The following is a 16,829-nucleotide window of genomic DNA, read 5'->3' as shown; positions in this document are numbered from 1 at the left end:
GAACACAGACTGCTAGTCAGGCCTTATTCAGGCCAATGGGAGCAATACCCACAAGCCTGGGTCTATCTTGTTTAAAGCCTTGCCATAGGAGTGAAGCAAGCAGCATATTAGTGCTTATGGTCCTGGCTTGTTTACATGTCCCCAGATTTTAGGTGATGTAGTGTCGCTTTACTTACAGAAAAAGGTTTTCCATTACATAATTGTAATTGTCACAGTCGCTGTCTGGTAGGAAGCATGCTGCAAACACGATGATGGCATTCTGTTCAGCGTAATAACCTGAAAACATAAAAGGACAGTGGTTTTCACTTTCAGTGCATATGCACAAACCTGGGCTTTTATCTTGTATGAAACAGTTTTCACAAAGACATTTGAAATTGCAGGGCAGAGCTTTCAAACTGGCGTTGCATGTGTGTCTTCAGTTTCCAAACAAGGACATTTTGAGATAAAACAGTGAACCTTTCATTCTTACATTGAACTGGAATTGATTGACTGTGATTTCATTGATTCATTTCAAACAGCGAGATACAACTGAATGGGAAGCATCAAGGGGGAGTGCTATGAAACATACGGGCAGGTACAGATTTTAAGCATTTGTATATATTTGCGTACCTCCATGAGAAATGACTCTTTTGTATGGCTCAATGCACTTCATATCAATGCGATGCTCCTGCTCTCCAATCACCACGCTCCTCCACAGTCTGTTCTCCCTGCTCTCCTCAGCTGCTCTGCTGTGTCCTGCCGCTGTATCACTTGATTCTGCTGCTGCTGCACCCAGATCAGACTCTTCTGAGTCCCCTGTTTGGGCCAAAATGACTGAATGAATGAGATTTACAAGACATCATAACAACAAATTTATATTTGACTCTACTTTGTATGTGTGTCTGTCTGACACGTTGCAATGTATCTTCAGGTGTGTGTCTGACCGTGTCTGTTGAACTCGTCGGCCTCATCAGGCGTGTCCAGCTCATCTATATTGACATCAAGGTCATCACCAGTGTCCAAGGCCTCGTCCTCTGTGTCCAGGGCGTCTTCTGAGAGAAGAGACCCCTCACTGCGGTCTAGTGACACATTCATTGGTGGAGCAGCCAACTTTCTCCGTTGACTGGACCCGCCTGACAGATCCGCAGAGGAGGGTGGATCTGGTCAAAGAGAGGTGGTTTCATTTGTGTCTTAGTTTCTTACTTTGTTTTCAGAGAAAAGATCTACTGTAATTGACCCTCATATGACTATCTTTTAAGTCACGTGAGGTTGTTGACCTCAAAAAAACATATGGACCTCCTGACTAATCTGGAAACAAGGGCATATATATGGAAAGGATAATGATGAAAGAAGATCATTCATTTCTAGGGTGTTAAAAGTTGACATTTCTATAGATCATCATCTCACATGATTTTCTGGCAACAGAAGACAGAACTCAGCACAGCAGAGAGATGTTATATTAAAAAGGGGAGTACATTTGGGTTAAGCATTTGTCAATAAATCCAAATAAGCCTCCGAAATGAGGATCAATATTTCCGTTAGACTGCCAAACACTGAATATTGATATCCATCTTATAATTTACCTGCCTATACCTCTAACCTTTTACCTATAATGTGCAACAAAAATCATTAATATCCAAATATTTTAAATAACAGGATCAATGTAAGTTTAGTTTATCTTGCTGTGTATTTACCTTCTCTGTTATCCATCTCCTCAGCTGCCTCCTCACTGGAGGCCATCTTCATCATCATCCCTGTGGCAGCGTCTCCCTGTTGGGAGTGTCTGCTGCTCAGAGGCACAGAAACACAATAATGAGCCACAACATAAATTATCATTGCTATCATCACTGCCAGCATAGGCACAGCCACGCATAGTATTGGGGCAAACAAACCAAAGACAATCATCTACGAAGAAAAATAATCTAACTTTTCCCATGACATTGAATGAGGAAGAGTTTCTGTTCATTTGACTTTGGAAATAAAAGATTACAGAAGCAGACGGAGAGAAAGCGACTCACTGCTTCATTCCCAGGCTGCACGTGTGGGCCGAGGAAACAATACTGAGCAGTGTTGCTACCTCCCCCCAACCAAAGCCCCTCTAACACACTCTGATTAACATAAGGCCTGCTAACAATAGAGGGAAGCACTATACAGAAACCAGTACACTACACATGATTATAGAAACAAAGACACACACACTCACACACACACACACACTCACACACAAACACACGCTTTTGTTTTTCTTTTTAAAAAATCTCTGTCTTAGGACACTTACCTTTCCCTCACTCTGTCTTCTCCCAGCAGACAGACTGAACCACTCTTTCCACAATCAAGTCACATGACCACTTGATTATGAAAAGGTCTGCCGTGTATGCACGCAAGCACACAGAGTAAAAGACAGGGGAGGGTCGTGCATCCCAAAGAGGGGGCAGGTCATCACAATTACAAAGTAGGGCAATACAAGTACCAGGATGACACTGCTAACAAGGAACAATTAAACTGTACGATACACACATTCACATATGCACAGCGTACATGTATGCATATACTGTACACACACTGAATACTGATTCCAGAACATGACTTTGACTTTTGATTGAGACAAAAAAAAACATCTCAGGTGAGAGATAATAGAAGCAGGTATACTGACTTTTGGTCCCTAGTATGGGCCCTGTATTTCCCATAATGCAACTCAATAGCATATTTTATTAGGCCTTCCTTGACTGACAAACACCGCATGTTGTAATTGTATTATGTTGGTCTATTCTGTACACACATTACATTACATGTCTGTCCATCCAGGGAGAGGGATCCCTCCTCTGTTGCTGTTCCTGAAGTTTCTTCCATTTTTTCTCCCCGTTAAAGTTTTTTTTGGGGGGTTTTTGTTTTCTGACCGATAGTCTAGAGACAGAGTGTCACTTGCTGTATAGATTGTAAAGCTCATGAATCACAAATTTATGATTTGTGATATTAGGCTATATAAATAAAATTGACTTGAATTGACTTCTTTCAAACTTCACACCTGCAGATTGGAGTGGATTATTTTTGCATGGAACAAGGGTTGTGGATTTTCTCAGAAATGGACCTATTCCCGCTTCTTTAATCCTTTTTTTTTTAATTTACAAGTATATAACCTGTAACAAAATGCACTGACAAAACAGCAGGGGTGGAAGTAACGAATTACATTTACTCTTGTTACTGTAACAAAGTTGTTTCTTGTAAAGGCCTTCTTGTACTTTTGTGAGTATTTTTCTTGCAGAATCAGTAACATTTAAATAGACAGAGTAAAAACAAAAGTCACTTGGAAAAGTCCTGATAAACTGTGTGAGAATTAAACAGAAGAAAGGAGACAATTGCAAAATCTGATCTGTGATCTGCAAAAACTTGCAAAGACTCTCGCGAGAGTTTCCCCAGTTTGCTGGTTCCCTTCTAGACTTTACCATAAAATCATCAGGTGCCGCAGAGAAGAAGCTGCAGGTGTGTCTGCATGCTAACATGCTAATATGCTGTGGTCAGAGACACCAAGTGGACTGGTTATACTGTTAGAATGAACGAGTAGAGAAGTTGAAGCTTGAGCAGAGTGTTTGAGGACTTCAAGGTGTTGCTCAGACAGGTGAGTACCAACAACACACTGACTGGACTCTCCACATGAGAGCGTCAACGACCACGTCGTTGCCTAGCAACTAATTGCTTGTGCGCGCTACAATTGTGCAGTCTCTCCTTTGCTGTAACGTGTGTTAGTGGCTCTGTGGAGTGTATATTGTGTGCATGTCCACGTTGTCTGCTTTGGTGTGATGTTTTATTCTAAGAAGTTTCAGGCGCCGTGCTGTCCTTAGCTCGTTTTCGTCCATCATTTTTGTTTAATTGTCTGAGTTTTGTCTCTTTTCTAGTTTCTTATGAGGCTACACTGAGGAGGGAAGTTGTATATTTATATAATTAAAGGGACTGTTTGTAAGAATCAGAAATGCTTGTTAACAGCGACACCTGTGGCCGTTAAGTCAACGAAAGTCAGAGTCGGGCTCGCGCTTGTGCTCGCTCTAAATAGACATGAACGAGCATCACTCAAAACAGTGAGGCGACACACGTCAGCTAAAACCACAACATCACTCTATATTTCACCTGCTTGGCAGTAATGTTAGCTGACCAGACGAAGGTCTCTCTATGAATCACTGCTCATACTAGTGTTGGCTTTTCCTGCCTCAGCCTCCCGACCGCGGCCGGAGGGAGACACCGGCACCCGGTCGGAGACGATAACGTTTCTCACTGCGGAGCTCCGTCACTTCACAAGACACGGAAAACCTCTGTTGGTCTGGAGGAGCTGCAGCATTTATTTCTGCACAAACGTCGACTGTACATTTACTAGATATTCTCAGAGCTACTAACTCTTCTGCAGTGTGTAGTGTGCGCGCGTTCACGTGAGGTGGAGCGAGCTGAATGAAGGCAAGCAGGCAGAGGAGCAGAGGAGCAGAGACTCGGGCCAACACTGTTTAACAGACGGGCTTCACTAGATATAACTTTGCGGTTTTGGTGCTTCCGTGTAGTTTGTGTTGGAGTCTTGTCTGAACAGCGTAGCCACATGCGAGCGCGCATGGTACACCGACCCGGATTGATTTATACGTGTAAGAAGTTACAAACAGTCCCTTTTAATAATCAGTTGTATGCACAGACTGCAGAATGCTTGTCTGTTGGTTTGAACAGAAGGGATCTTGTTGCTGATGTTGTTCCACTTGTGTATAAGTTGACATTTAATGCCATCCATTTTGTAGCCTAAAGATGTTCTTTAATTTAACAGTGTTATCATTCATCATCACTCCCCCCCTTATTTGCTTTAAATGTGATGCAGTAGCAAGTTAATTGACCTACTTTTTAAAATTTACTTGAGTAACAATAATTTAAAGTAACAGTACCCTTTACTGGAGTACAATATTATAGTACTCTTTCCACCTCTGCAAATAAAATACTTTTACACCTGCTTATTAAAGCTTGACATATCAATCTTTGGCTGCTATGGTACAAAGGAAAATGTTGTTAGATATCTAAAGGATTGATGACGGTTTTAAAATGATTTGTGCTGCCTCTCTGTGGTAAAACACTGTAGTGCTGCTCTTAGCTTGTAGAAAACCTATGCACATCCACTGTTGATCTCTCTCTGCTTCACACACTTATTATGGACAGAAAAGCCCTATAATCCAATGAAAGAAAAAGAAATATATCTGAAATGACATTGTCTTGCAAAGGAGCCTTTGGTTGAGACCAGTAAGAAATATTATTAGATCCCAGGGAGCAAAATTGTCTGTATGAGCGAAAGCTCACCTTGAGAGGAGAAAGTGAACATATCCCTCCGGCACATACTGCGCATGATCTTCCCTCTCAGGGTGGACATGTGATTGGTAGATTGGCTGCCCGTCAAACTGGTAATGAGCTTGGTCTGACTCATACTGACTCTGGTCATCAGCTTGATACTGGGCGCACATGGAGTCATCTCCATACTGGCTTTCAGCTATATATTGAAACTTGGAAGCTTGATCATCCAAGCTGTACTCTGCATTACCTCCAGGTTCATAATAGCTCTCAGCCTGCTCAGATCCGTACGGTTCAGCTGTGGCCTCAGTTGTAAACTCAGCATAGACATCTGTGGTGTTTTGCTGGCTGTAGGATTTAGCATGTACACAGGCTGGGTGGGCGCTCTGGTTTTCAGTTCTTTGGTCAATGTGGTGGTAGTTGTAGCCATATTGGGTTTGACCCTGAGTTACATTCTCGCTTCCTGTCCACTGGTATGCAGCGTTCTCGTTGGTTGGCTGGGAGGAAAGCTGTGATGTCACTTCTTGGTGTCTTCTTTCAGGGGAATAGGGGATTGGGGATCAATGCAGAAAGAAGGAGAAATTCAGAAAGAATTGTAAATACAAATAATATGCAGCGAACCTCATCCAGCTGCGTCTGGTATTTGATATGGTCTACTGTATGTATCCCTGAAATGCTAATGTATACTCTCATTAGGACAATTCAGTGGCTTGTGAGATCAAGATTTTCATCTCATTCATGCTGTTCTTCAGCTTGTTCAATAGACTGGAAAGTTTAAATCTTAATGTTAGGTTCACATTAAAGGTACCCTGTGGAGTTTTTCTCCACTAGTGGCACTATGGATCAATGTTTTTATTCCCGGTTTTGTTTGTTCCCATGAACGCACATGAGGACACTGATGCTTGAGCATGAGCACTTGCGAGTGTTACGATATACATTCTTGTCATTGTCATACTGATTGACGGGTGGTGGTAATATACCAAGGCCTATGGAAAGGAGGCTGGGTCACGGGCGGACATGGGTCTTGGTGTATGGGGTATAACACATGCGCAGTGTAACTGAAGCTGCGGTTGTGCGTTGCGGTTGGTTCAATTTCTGCGAGTGCAGGCAAGATTTTACTGCACATGTGTTATACCTCAAAAGATATGTCGTGTCGTGACCCAGCCTCCTTTCCATAGGCCTTGTAATGCGCCAGGAAAATGCAGCACTGCCCCAGCAAAGTGCAAATTTTGGAAGGAAGGAAATGCATTCAACACATTTGTTAGGCCTCAAGGACACACACAATGTGTTTTGGTGAGAAACACTGAATGTAAACAGAAAGTTTGTTTACCAGAAAACTTCACAAGGTACTTTTAACAATGTTTAAATCCACAAAAACTGAATTAAATAAGATTCTGCTTTACAACTCAACATCGACTGCCATTCATTCATATAAAACCATATCTTGTAATATTTCGCAGTAACAAACATAGAATTGAACAGTCTGCTTCACATACAGTATATTTAAAACAATTACACAAAACCAAACAAACAACACAGACATAAATAAGTTATGTACTCGATGCTAATGTAAATTTGAAGCTACATGGCAAACTTTTATTGTCTGATACATCGGGTATTACCTATGCACACACTCGCACACACGCTTGCACGCATACACTCACACCTTGTAACAGAGCTAGGGGAGCTGTTTCCATTAGCGGTGGTGGGGCTCCAGCTGTAATGAGGCAGGTAATGCATATTTAATGAGGCGTAAACAGATTTATAAACACACATACACACACATACACAGTGCTGCGGATCAAAGCTTGCTGCCGAACACATGAAATACACCCACATACAAGATGCACTGTTTGTTTCTTACTCACACATACAGTATATACACACGACTACGAACACATAATCTGTTTCTGTCAAACCACTAATATTCATTTTCACATCCTCTGTCAGTCTTAGTCTGTCACTCACCCATACAACACAAACACACACACACAGATCATCACACTCAATTCATCAGGAGGGCTTTCTAGCTTGATTTCAACTGCCTGTTAAGCGATGCAAATATTCCTCTGACATACAGACCATTGAGAAAGCTGTAGAGACTCAAAAACCCAACATAGAACTAAGGGGAGCGTGAGGGGAGTGGTGGTTGGCTCGTGTGTGTGTGTGTGTGTGTGTGTGTGTGCAGGACAGACACGTGTGCACAGGCATCTTCATTAATTGGCTGTCAGCAGCCTGGGAATGCTGGAATGATACTTCTACATGTTTCACTGGTAGCCTATCAGCAAAAACAAAATTCCCTTCACTTACACTGTATTAGTGTGGAGGTAGAAATCTCAGAGGCGGATATCTCAAAACCCTGGAAAAGCAAACTATAACCATCTGTATGGCTAGATATACAGGAGACATGACAAAATATGTTTTTTTTTCTTTTTAGAAATGCACCAATACTGATATCGGATATCAGGCCGATAATGACTCAAAATAGCTGGATCGGTTATCAGTGACCCCTTTTCAAAGGGGTCCCTTAATCTGACCTCAAGATATGTGAATGTCTAAATGGGTTCTATGAGTACCCACAAGTCTCCCCCTTACAGACATGCCCACTTTATGATCATCACATGTAATTTGGGGCAAGTCAGCACACTGACACACTGACAGCTGTTGTTGCCTGTTGGGCTTGAGTTTACCATGTTATGATTTGAGCATTTTTTTTTATGATAAATGTAGTACCTGTGAGGGTTTCTGGGCAATATTTGTCATTGTTTTGTGTTGTTAATTGATTAATTATGATTGATAATAAATATTTACTTTTGCATAAAGCAAGCATATTTGTCCACTCCCATATTGATAAGAGTATTAAATACTTATACTTAAATATATACACATATTTATATACTGTATGTATATATATATATATATATATATATATACGGCACAGAGCTTAAGACATAAAGATGCATTGCTTACCTTAAAACAGGTGAATAGCTATCTTGAGAAGATTCATGGTTTCCAATCTGTTGTTCAGTCGACCATCTATCACGATCAACAGTCTGTGAAGGTTGTCCATTGTAGTAATCCACTGTATTCTGTAGGAATCTGTCCCTATTTGGCTCGAGTGTTTGTAAATCTGTTTGTTGAAATGAAGAACCTCCAACCAGCTCCTCAGTGAAACTTAGCAGATCAGAACATCCTAACTGTTGTCTTTCTTCCCTCTCACTTTGTACTTCTGAAGTCCATTTTGGCAGGGTAGTGTGCTCTCTATCAGTTCCCTCCTCCTGCTCTTCCTCATCATTCTCCTCTTCCATCAAATCTCCAGAAAATGGTAATCCAAGTCCTCTGTCAGTAGAAATACCAGATTCACTTATTGGGGTGCCAATCAAAGAGCTGGTGTGGGAGACTGAACTGTTGGTGAATACAGGTGATTGTGGTTCAGACGTGATTTGCGGTGTGTCCTGTCTCGCTAACTGACCCTCCCAGACTTGAAAGTCGCTCAAAGAAGTAGGACATGGTGGAGGTGCAGAGGGTGACTGCCCACCCTCATCTGAGTCTTCCATTGAGATCTGTGAATGGACATAAACTTCCTCTCTGGTTTTCAGGAAGTGATCTGACGGATATCTTAATGATGGAGACACACTTCTGGCCACAATGCTTGATTTATCGTTTCCTTCTTCTACCTGTGTTTGACTGCCACCTGTTGGTCTTGAATCAGACTGATGAAAAGCGTCAGAGTTATTTCTTGATTGGCTGGGACTGATCATTTCTTGCATTATGTGATGATCGGTGACATTATCAAGACTTCCTTGGTAATCAGTGCATAAGACAGCTTGACTTTGCTCTGTTACATTGCTAAGTATACTGTCAGCACCTCTGATCATCTGGTTTTGCCTACTTTGTTCTGTGTTCTCCTGCCGCTCTCTTTTTGCAGCTTGAGCCTGGATTTGCAGTACTGTGGCAGCATAGGATAGCATGCTAAATGTCTCCATTGACTTTCTTGTACCTTTTGATTGCCTGTCAACCGGTTTTGGCCTATCACGCCACTCTCTCTCAGCTTCTTTTACCGTGCCAGACACAACGATGTAATCCATTTCTAAGCCTGATGATGAATCTCCATCAGAATTGGACCTGAGTTCGTCTCGACTACCTGGGTGAAGGCTGTCGGGGCTATACTTCATTGTGTCTCTATCCCCCCCAGAGCTGGAGCTTAGAGACATGGTTTCTGTTGTTTTACCCATCACGTTTCCAATGCTCTCATTGTCAGGACCACCTTGGCTTTCAGCGGCAGGCCCATATTCATTTTGGGCCATTGTGAATGACAGATCATGTTTCTTGGAAACAAGACTGTCCCACTCAACAAGGCTTGGGGATAATGATTGGTCAGTTTGGATTTGAGTCTCAGCAGCTTCTCCTGGACTTGAATGATAATTGGCTGAAGTGGTCTGAGTGACAATGGAGCTGTCCACCAGAACAAATGGGGAATGATCACTTGGTTGCTCTACCCAATTGTCTTCCTCTGATTCTTCTCCACTTTTTATATCGTACTTAGTCTCAATTGAACTTACCCCACTGCTGATCATGTGACCCATCTCACTAGTTCCCTCAAAAAGAAACACCTGGTTGGTTGGCTGTTCTTTGTCTGAAATCACTGCTCTGTATTCAGTCTTTCCCAGAGGATCAGCTGTCTGGTATTGATTGTGCCTCTCATCTATCTGAAAAGGTTTCATCACAGCTGCAAAAGGGCTAGACTGCTCCTCTAGTTGTATCATGTCTACTACGGGGCTGGCATAGGTCTCAGGGGAGGATGTCAGGCTCCAAGTGCCAGCTCCTACATTGTCATATTCTGAAGTAGAGCTGACCATGCCAGGGACAGGTAGGTCCCACATGTCAGTGCCTTGGTAGGAGGAAGTTTCATCTTCTGAATGTTCAGATGCCACGTTCTGCAAGACAGACTGTTGGCTCTGAAAACTCTGGATGTCATCGTCACCTGATTCTTCACCCTCTGTTCTACCTTCTGCCGCCTCTATGACTATTTTCACATTGTGTTCATAACCACTCCACCGCACTTCTTCAGGTGTCTCCTCCTCTATATCTTCTCCTTCTTCTACTGGTTTGCTTGCAGGTGTCTCGGGAGAATCACTGGCATCCAGTGATCCCATGTGACTGAGGTCCTTTCCATTTTCAGCTCCTTCAGGACTTGTTATTGTGGAAGAGCTGTCTTCCTGTATAGTGGTGTTCCACATCACCATTCCACCATGAGGGAATCCTGGTGGACTTTCTACAGACGTGCCAGCTTCAACATTGGGGTTCACCCCACTGAAAGAACCTGAGTTTCCAGACAAGTTGTCAGGGGTTGTGAGAGGTGATAGACTGTCATCGCGGATGGTCATATTCCACATATCTAGTGATTCAGGGTAAGATGTGGTGGTTACGCTATCTGATTTGAGAAGTCCCTTCTGAGCTGAATACGTCCAGAAGTCTAGGAGCTCCACCTGTGTGTCTTCTTTTTTCCCTTGTACCCCTTCATCCTCTTCTTTAGATGTGTCTGGTGTTAAAGTGTTTATGATTGCTATCTTTCGCAACAATGCAGATGTTTTTTCTTTCAGTCCAGTGATACCAGCCCTGCATTTTCCAGTTTCTTCCTCCTCTGGTGGTGTCAATTGCAGATAAGCCAAAGAAGCTGGGTTCCATTGATCCTTGTGTACAGAATCTTGGTTCCAGGTGTCGTATGATTCAGTCTGATCAGTGATCACGCTAAGCTGGGGTTCGAGGGTCTTTCCCCTCCGGTGGGCATTCTCTGACTTTAAGATCTCCTCTCTGCTGTCTCGGTCTGTCATATCATCCACTGACTCTTTCTCTCTAACTTCCTCCACAATATTCTGCGGGCTCTCCGATTCCCTGGTCCTATTCCAGGCATTATTATCACTTGAGGATAATGCTCCTTGTGTGTCAAAGCCAAGTTCATCCCAGGTCTCTGACAATGACGATGACACACTATCCTTGTGCTGCAGGCCATTGATCCTTTCAACTACATCTTCTGGAAAAAACCTGACCCCGCAACTGCTGGGTGGGCGGCTACCTACCACGCTGTTGACTGGGGTTGGAGGAACCACAATGTCAATCATGTCATTCCCATGGATTTGGCCATGGTGGTCAATTGAAGAATTTCTACTGTCAAGCCCACCCAATGAATTGGGAGCAGAGAAATCCAGCAAGCTCAGCTCTTCAAATTCTGATAAGCTAGTGCTTGCTGCTCTTCTTTCTCCTTCACTTCCTCTTAGCCCAGAATTTGCCAATTCCCCTCTTGTTGGCATAGATTGGTCACCGCCATGTAGTGGGTCAAAACTAAACAGGTCAAAGTTTTCACTCTTATTTCTGCCAGAGTGGGGCTTCTTCCTCTCAGGTGGAACAGGAGGGGACAGGGATAACAATCCTAGGGGAGAGGGGTTTCTCAGGAAGAGTCCTCCAGGCCCCGCTGCCGGCCCTCCTCCTGCTACAACTTCACCGACTGGGCTTTCATCACTGAGGAATACTGAGCTCTCCTTTGAGGAGCGGCTGCTGCGGATGGTGGTCATTCCACTGTCAGGGCTCACGAGCTCCCCACCAGCACCAACTCCTACACCACCTGTGTCTTCATCACCCTCTGCCATCACCCTATACACAGAGATAAAACAACACTGTCACTGAACTGTCAGCCTAAAGTCCATGAATAAATAATATTCAATCTCAAATTTCATGTTTTGATGACTTACACCAAACAGTGGATGAAACAAAATCAATGGGGTGAATTTAATTACCTTGCTACTGGCACCACATCTCCACTGCCTCCCTCGGCCCTCTCTATGTCAGAGCCATCCATGTCATTGATACCAGATGATCCCTGGGAGAACTCCACACTGCCTGCCACTCCCTCTGTGGAAGAGGTCCTACTGCTGGGGTGGCAGGCTAATACAGAGCTCCGCCGGTCAACAAAGACCTTGAGGAGGCCCTTTATTTCTTCCACCAGCAGAGGGGGAGTACCAGAAGTTGAGTAGGTGTTTATAGGAATGTGGTAGACCTGGAGACTCTCCCTGGCCTCCAGTTCACCAGATAGAGACCAGCTGGAAGACTCCTCCAACTCACAGCAGATCTGCAATGAAAGCCACTGTGTTGATTATTTTTTTCTATTTTGGCTCTTTAAAGCAATAGTTTAACATTTTGGGAAATATGGTTTCTTGCTTTCTTGCCAAGAGTTAGATGAGAAAGTCAATACAACTCTAATTTCTGTCCAGTATATGAAGCTACAACCAGCAGCTGGATAGCTTATTAGCGCTTCTTTAGCACAAATAAGACTATTTCTTGGCTGGGAGCTGCTAAGATAAGTTAATTGTCTGATATCTGTAGCAGACATTTATGAGAGTGGTATTGATCTTCTCATGTAACTCTTGTCAAGAAAGCAAATAAGTGCATTTTCAAAAATGTTGAACTATTTCTGTTAATTTATTTTATTGATTTTCTGGGAAGTGCAACAGACCGATATAAGAAGGACTTAATATCAATTCTGCCTGATTGCAAACAACATACTGTGTTGTCACTGAGCATTATCAGCAGAGCAACCTTTCCATAGGGCACTTTATCCAAACTAACAGCCCACACCTCTCAATACACCTCTTGTCAAGTTGCTGTTACCATCCTCGATAATTTAGCAAAGGTAAAATCACATCTATGGACTAAGGAAAATTGACAAATCAATAAGAGACACCGCAATGCCTATTTCTAGTTCCCAAAATCATTCATAGAGCTGTGTTGATCAAAGAAGCACTTGTGTTTCACTCTTGTGTTGGTGGTCTTGCATATTATTTACCTGGTTTAGGAGATCTGTGTTGTTTGAGTAGACAGCCACCTGCTGGCGGGGATGATGAACTGTATCATTGATGGATAGGAGAACCACCAGACTATCGTAGCCATGGCGATGGCTGAATGATTTCAGCCCGTCCACATAACCATGCCAGTCCTGGAAGAGAGATATATATAAAAAAGAGACAAATAAGCAGAAAGAAAAAAGCAAAAGCTGGAAGGAATCAAGATCTGATGCAAACTACTCGACAACTTTTTCAAAATGATAATAGTGAACTAATTATGAAAAACAGCAATTATTACATTTCATTGTAATAATCTCAAGATGATTAATAAACATTTTGGCTAAAGCTGTATGGAAAACTTTGTTAGACCCCTGCCTTTTATTGCGCATATGATTTAGTTTTTTTTGTAAAACTGAAGTGGTTTGAAGTAAGCCTTCATCTGTAGCAATGAGAGACGAAGCTGTCAAAACGCACAGAGGGGTAGAGAGACACTTTGTGATTTATTGTTTGGAAATTAACTGTTTGCTCTTAAAACAGCCACCATGCACAGATTATGGTAATTCAGTGACACGCACAATGATTGATGGATGGAAAGTTGCATTAATTAATTGTTTTACTTGTCAAGGGAACTTGCTTTTTCTTTCTTTCTGAAATGATTAACAACAATGTTATGGCAACCATAATTTGCAACCCAGGGTTACACATAAAGTGGTACTTTTGAAAACATATTTGCTTGATTAATCTCGATTTGTTGTACCACTGTTTGTTTTGTGAAGTTGTTTTGAAGAAATTGTTGTTGTGCTTATTTAAGTAGAACTTTTAAACGAAAGCGATGCTGTGGTTTTAGTGAAGCTAATAGAGGACGTGTGTCTGGTATTCATGAAAACATATTTTTGTTCATGTTGCCTGACTTGTCCAAATGGTGTATGATTCTGTCTGACTTTGAAAGTTTGCATTGTTTCCTGTCTGTTGTGTCTTGCAGTGTGTGTGTGGTCCTTTTCCCAGCTTGAGCCTGTGTGTATTTGAGTGTATTTGTATGGGTCCACTGAAAGTGATTGATGAGCGCCCCAGGCTCTGTATCTGCCCAGGCTGTGTCAATATTAACCTGTGAGGATGAGGGGGCTACAATACTCCTCCCTCTGTTCCTCCCTCCATCCCTCCATCCTTCTCTCTCTTCACAATATGGCTGCTGTCAGACTCGGGCCCATCAATCCTAACACACACACACACACACACTTCACTGACACTGCCATTTCTCAACACTGATATCCTGATGAGTGCAATGAAGCCTCCCAAGATCCGTTAAAACACACATATTCACTCACATAAGTACAAGCACACAAGTCACCCTGACACATGCATATGCACACGCCTGCAGTCGTCTACTGTAATCTCAGTATATGAACAAACATGTACCAGTGTGTACACATATGAGCTCTGGTAAAGCAATAAAATCGTCATGATTTACAGTACAATAACAAAGAAATGCTCAAATGATGCTGATATTCTAAAGCTACTACCCAACTGCGTGCATATGCACACAAAACAGCACACACACATTGTCACACACACAGAGGGGGAAAGATAGTCAGAAAACGAGCAGAGTGCAAATCTCGGAGATAACACGCAGGGCGACAGTCTGTCTGCCATTTGGCTCTTAACTGAGTAAATTACTACTCATATTGCCTGCCCCTCCTCTTTCTCCCTCTTTCTGCCACCCTCAGATTCACAGATTGCCTTTTCTTATAAATTACCAACATGTTAGCTATAAAAATCCACTTGATAACCGACTCCAAGAACCTTAGGATCCGGACACAGAAACCTGTTTGTCATTTGTTGAGCTTTTGGTAAGCTGAGATATCACAAACCTTCACTGTACTCACTTTTTATTAACTTTAATTTTTATTTAAGAGCAGAGAGTCACTGGAAACGGTTCTGCTACCGCTGTTGAATATTAACAGTTTTAATTCTTTAAACTGCATCATTGAGAAGTGTTCCGTTAACAACATGGCAGTTTTGTCATGAAAGTACTACACATGAGCTACAGCTAATTAGAGCTGCAGCGATTAATCAATTAGTTGTCAACTATTAATATTATTATTAATAATAATAATAATAATAATAATAATAATAATAATAATATATAATATATTAATATTATAAATATTTTGATATTCGATTAATCGGTTTGAGTAATTTTATTAAAAAAAAAAGGTAAAAATTCTCTGATTCCAGCCTCTTAAATGTGAATATTTTCCGGTTTCTTTACTCCTCTATGACAGTAAACTGAATATCTTTACGTTTGGGACAAAACAAGACTTTTCAGGACGTAATTTGGGGATTTGGAAAACACTGATTGACATTTTTCACCAATATCTGGCATTTTATAGACCAAACAACTAATCGATTAATGGAGAAAATAATCAACAGAATAATTGCCAATGACAATAATTGGTAGTTACAGCCCCACAGCTAATCAAAATGTGAGGATTATTATCACTTGTACTTGATGATTTAATGTTTATAAGACAAACTTTTGAACAAAAGCAAATGTTCGGACTTATAAACTAAACAGAAAAAGCAACAAAAATAAAGAAATATTAAAATAATAGGAAAGTAAAAAACATGCTAGACAACACAAACATAGGAATACAAGAAGGGGGAAAATAACCCTTGAAACACTAAAAACCTTTAGCAACATATGAAGGTTTTAAAACAATTTTACACCCACGATGGAAAGAAAAATAATCTGTTTTTTTTGCTTGTGATGGCTAAGCTATCTGACCTGGCTTTGTTTTGGAATTAAAGGGCTTCTGGGGGTTTCAATTGAGTAACCTTGTTGTTCCTGAGCTTTGCTAATATGACGTCTATGACAATAGCAGAACTGCTGTGACAAGAAAAGCTTCTCTCCTCTGTAGACATTCTTCTAATCTTGATTGCCAAGATGCTTCACTGCGATTAGAGCACACGTTTCTGCATACACGTTAAAGTGCTGGAATACAGATTGAAATAGTTGAAGACCTCTTTTTGTGCAGCATCTCCCAGTCTAAGACAGCTTTTCCCTGAATTACAGTCGCTGACCGAGATCTTTGAGGACCAGTGATCGATGGTGTGAATGGTCAAAAGCAGGTTGAACCCATGTTCATTTGTATTTGTGTATTTGTGCATCAAAGGGGAATTATTCTCCCTTTAAGATAACGTTGCATATTACATCTCTTGTTTTTTTTTATAATGGCATACTTTATTTTATATGTTTCTTTTACCCAACTCTTCTCCGTTTATCTAATTTTTCACTTCCTCACCTGTGTGTCTTGTTTCCCTGTCACACTTTGCCTCTTCATCTCTTGCTCTCACACACTTTGCAGCTTCATCTTTCTCCCACACTAGGCCCTAATCCACACACACACATACACACACACACACACACACACACACACACACACACACACACACCCTCCCTCTCTCTTTGGTTGTCTTTGCTCCACAGGTAGCAAGTCTTTAGCGGCTGCTTGCAGTTCTCCCAACCTGCCATCATTATGCACAATAGCCTTAGGTACAAAACTCAGGCCTCATAACTCACGCCCCGCGCGCGTAAATTCCCGTGCAAACACAGTCAAAGCAAAAACACATTTCCTGCTGTCGCCAACATCTCCGGCAAAGAATTAATCAAGCGTTCATCCATTTAGGCTCTTTGCATACCCTTTCCGT

At 41.9% G+C, this 16,829-nt stretch overlaps 1 protein-coding gene across 5 annotated transcripts in view; it reads right to left on the bottom strand.

Moving 5' to 3' along the window:
- The window catches only part of LOC141769111 (uncharacterized), a 47,180-nt gene that overhangs the window by 6,188 nt on the left and 24,163 nt on the right, over window positions 1-16,829 (bottom strand). For all 5 annotated transcript variants that reach the window (XM_074637835.1, XM_074637837.1, XM_074637838.1 and 2 more), the window contains 7 exons: window positions 13,124-13,273; window positions 12,078-12,409; window positions 8,254-11,934; window positions 1,674-1,762; window positions 924-1,139; window positions 610-795; window positions 177-276 (listed from right to left, as the gene is read on the bottom strand). In XM_074637835.1, the coding sequence (XP_074493936.1) occupies window positions 177-276; window positions 610-795; window positions 924-1,139; window positions 1,674-1,762; window positions 8,254-11,934; window positions 12,078-12,409; window positions 13,124-13,273 (4,754 nt within the window). The remainder of the gene's footprint in view (window positions 1-176; window positions 277-609; window positions 796-923; window positions 1,140-1,673; window positions 1,763-8,253; window positions 11,935-12,077; window positions 12,410-13,123; window positions 13,274-16,829) is intronic.

Source organism: Sebastes fasciatus, chromosome 6 (assembly GCF_043250625.1).
Source record: "Sebastes fasciatus isolate fSebFas1 chromosome 6, fSebFas1.pri, whole genome shotgun sequence".
Taxonomy (NCBI): Eukaryota; Metazoa; Chordata; class Actinopteri; order Perciformes; family Sebastidae; genus Sebastes; species Sebastes fasciatus.
The sequence above is the reverse complement of the archived record's forward strand: the minus strand, read 5'-3'. Positions and strand labels throughout refer to the sequence as shown.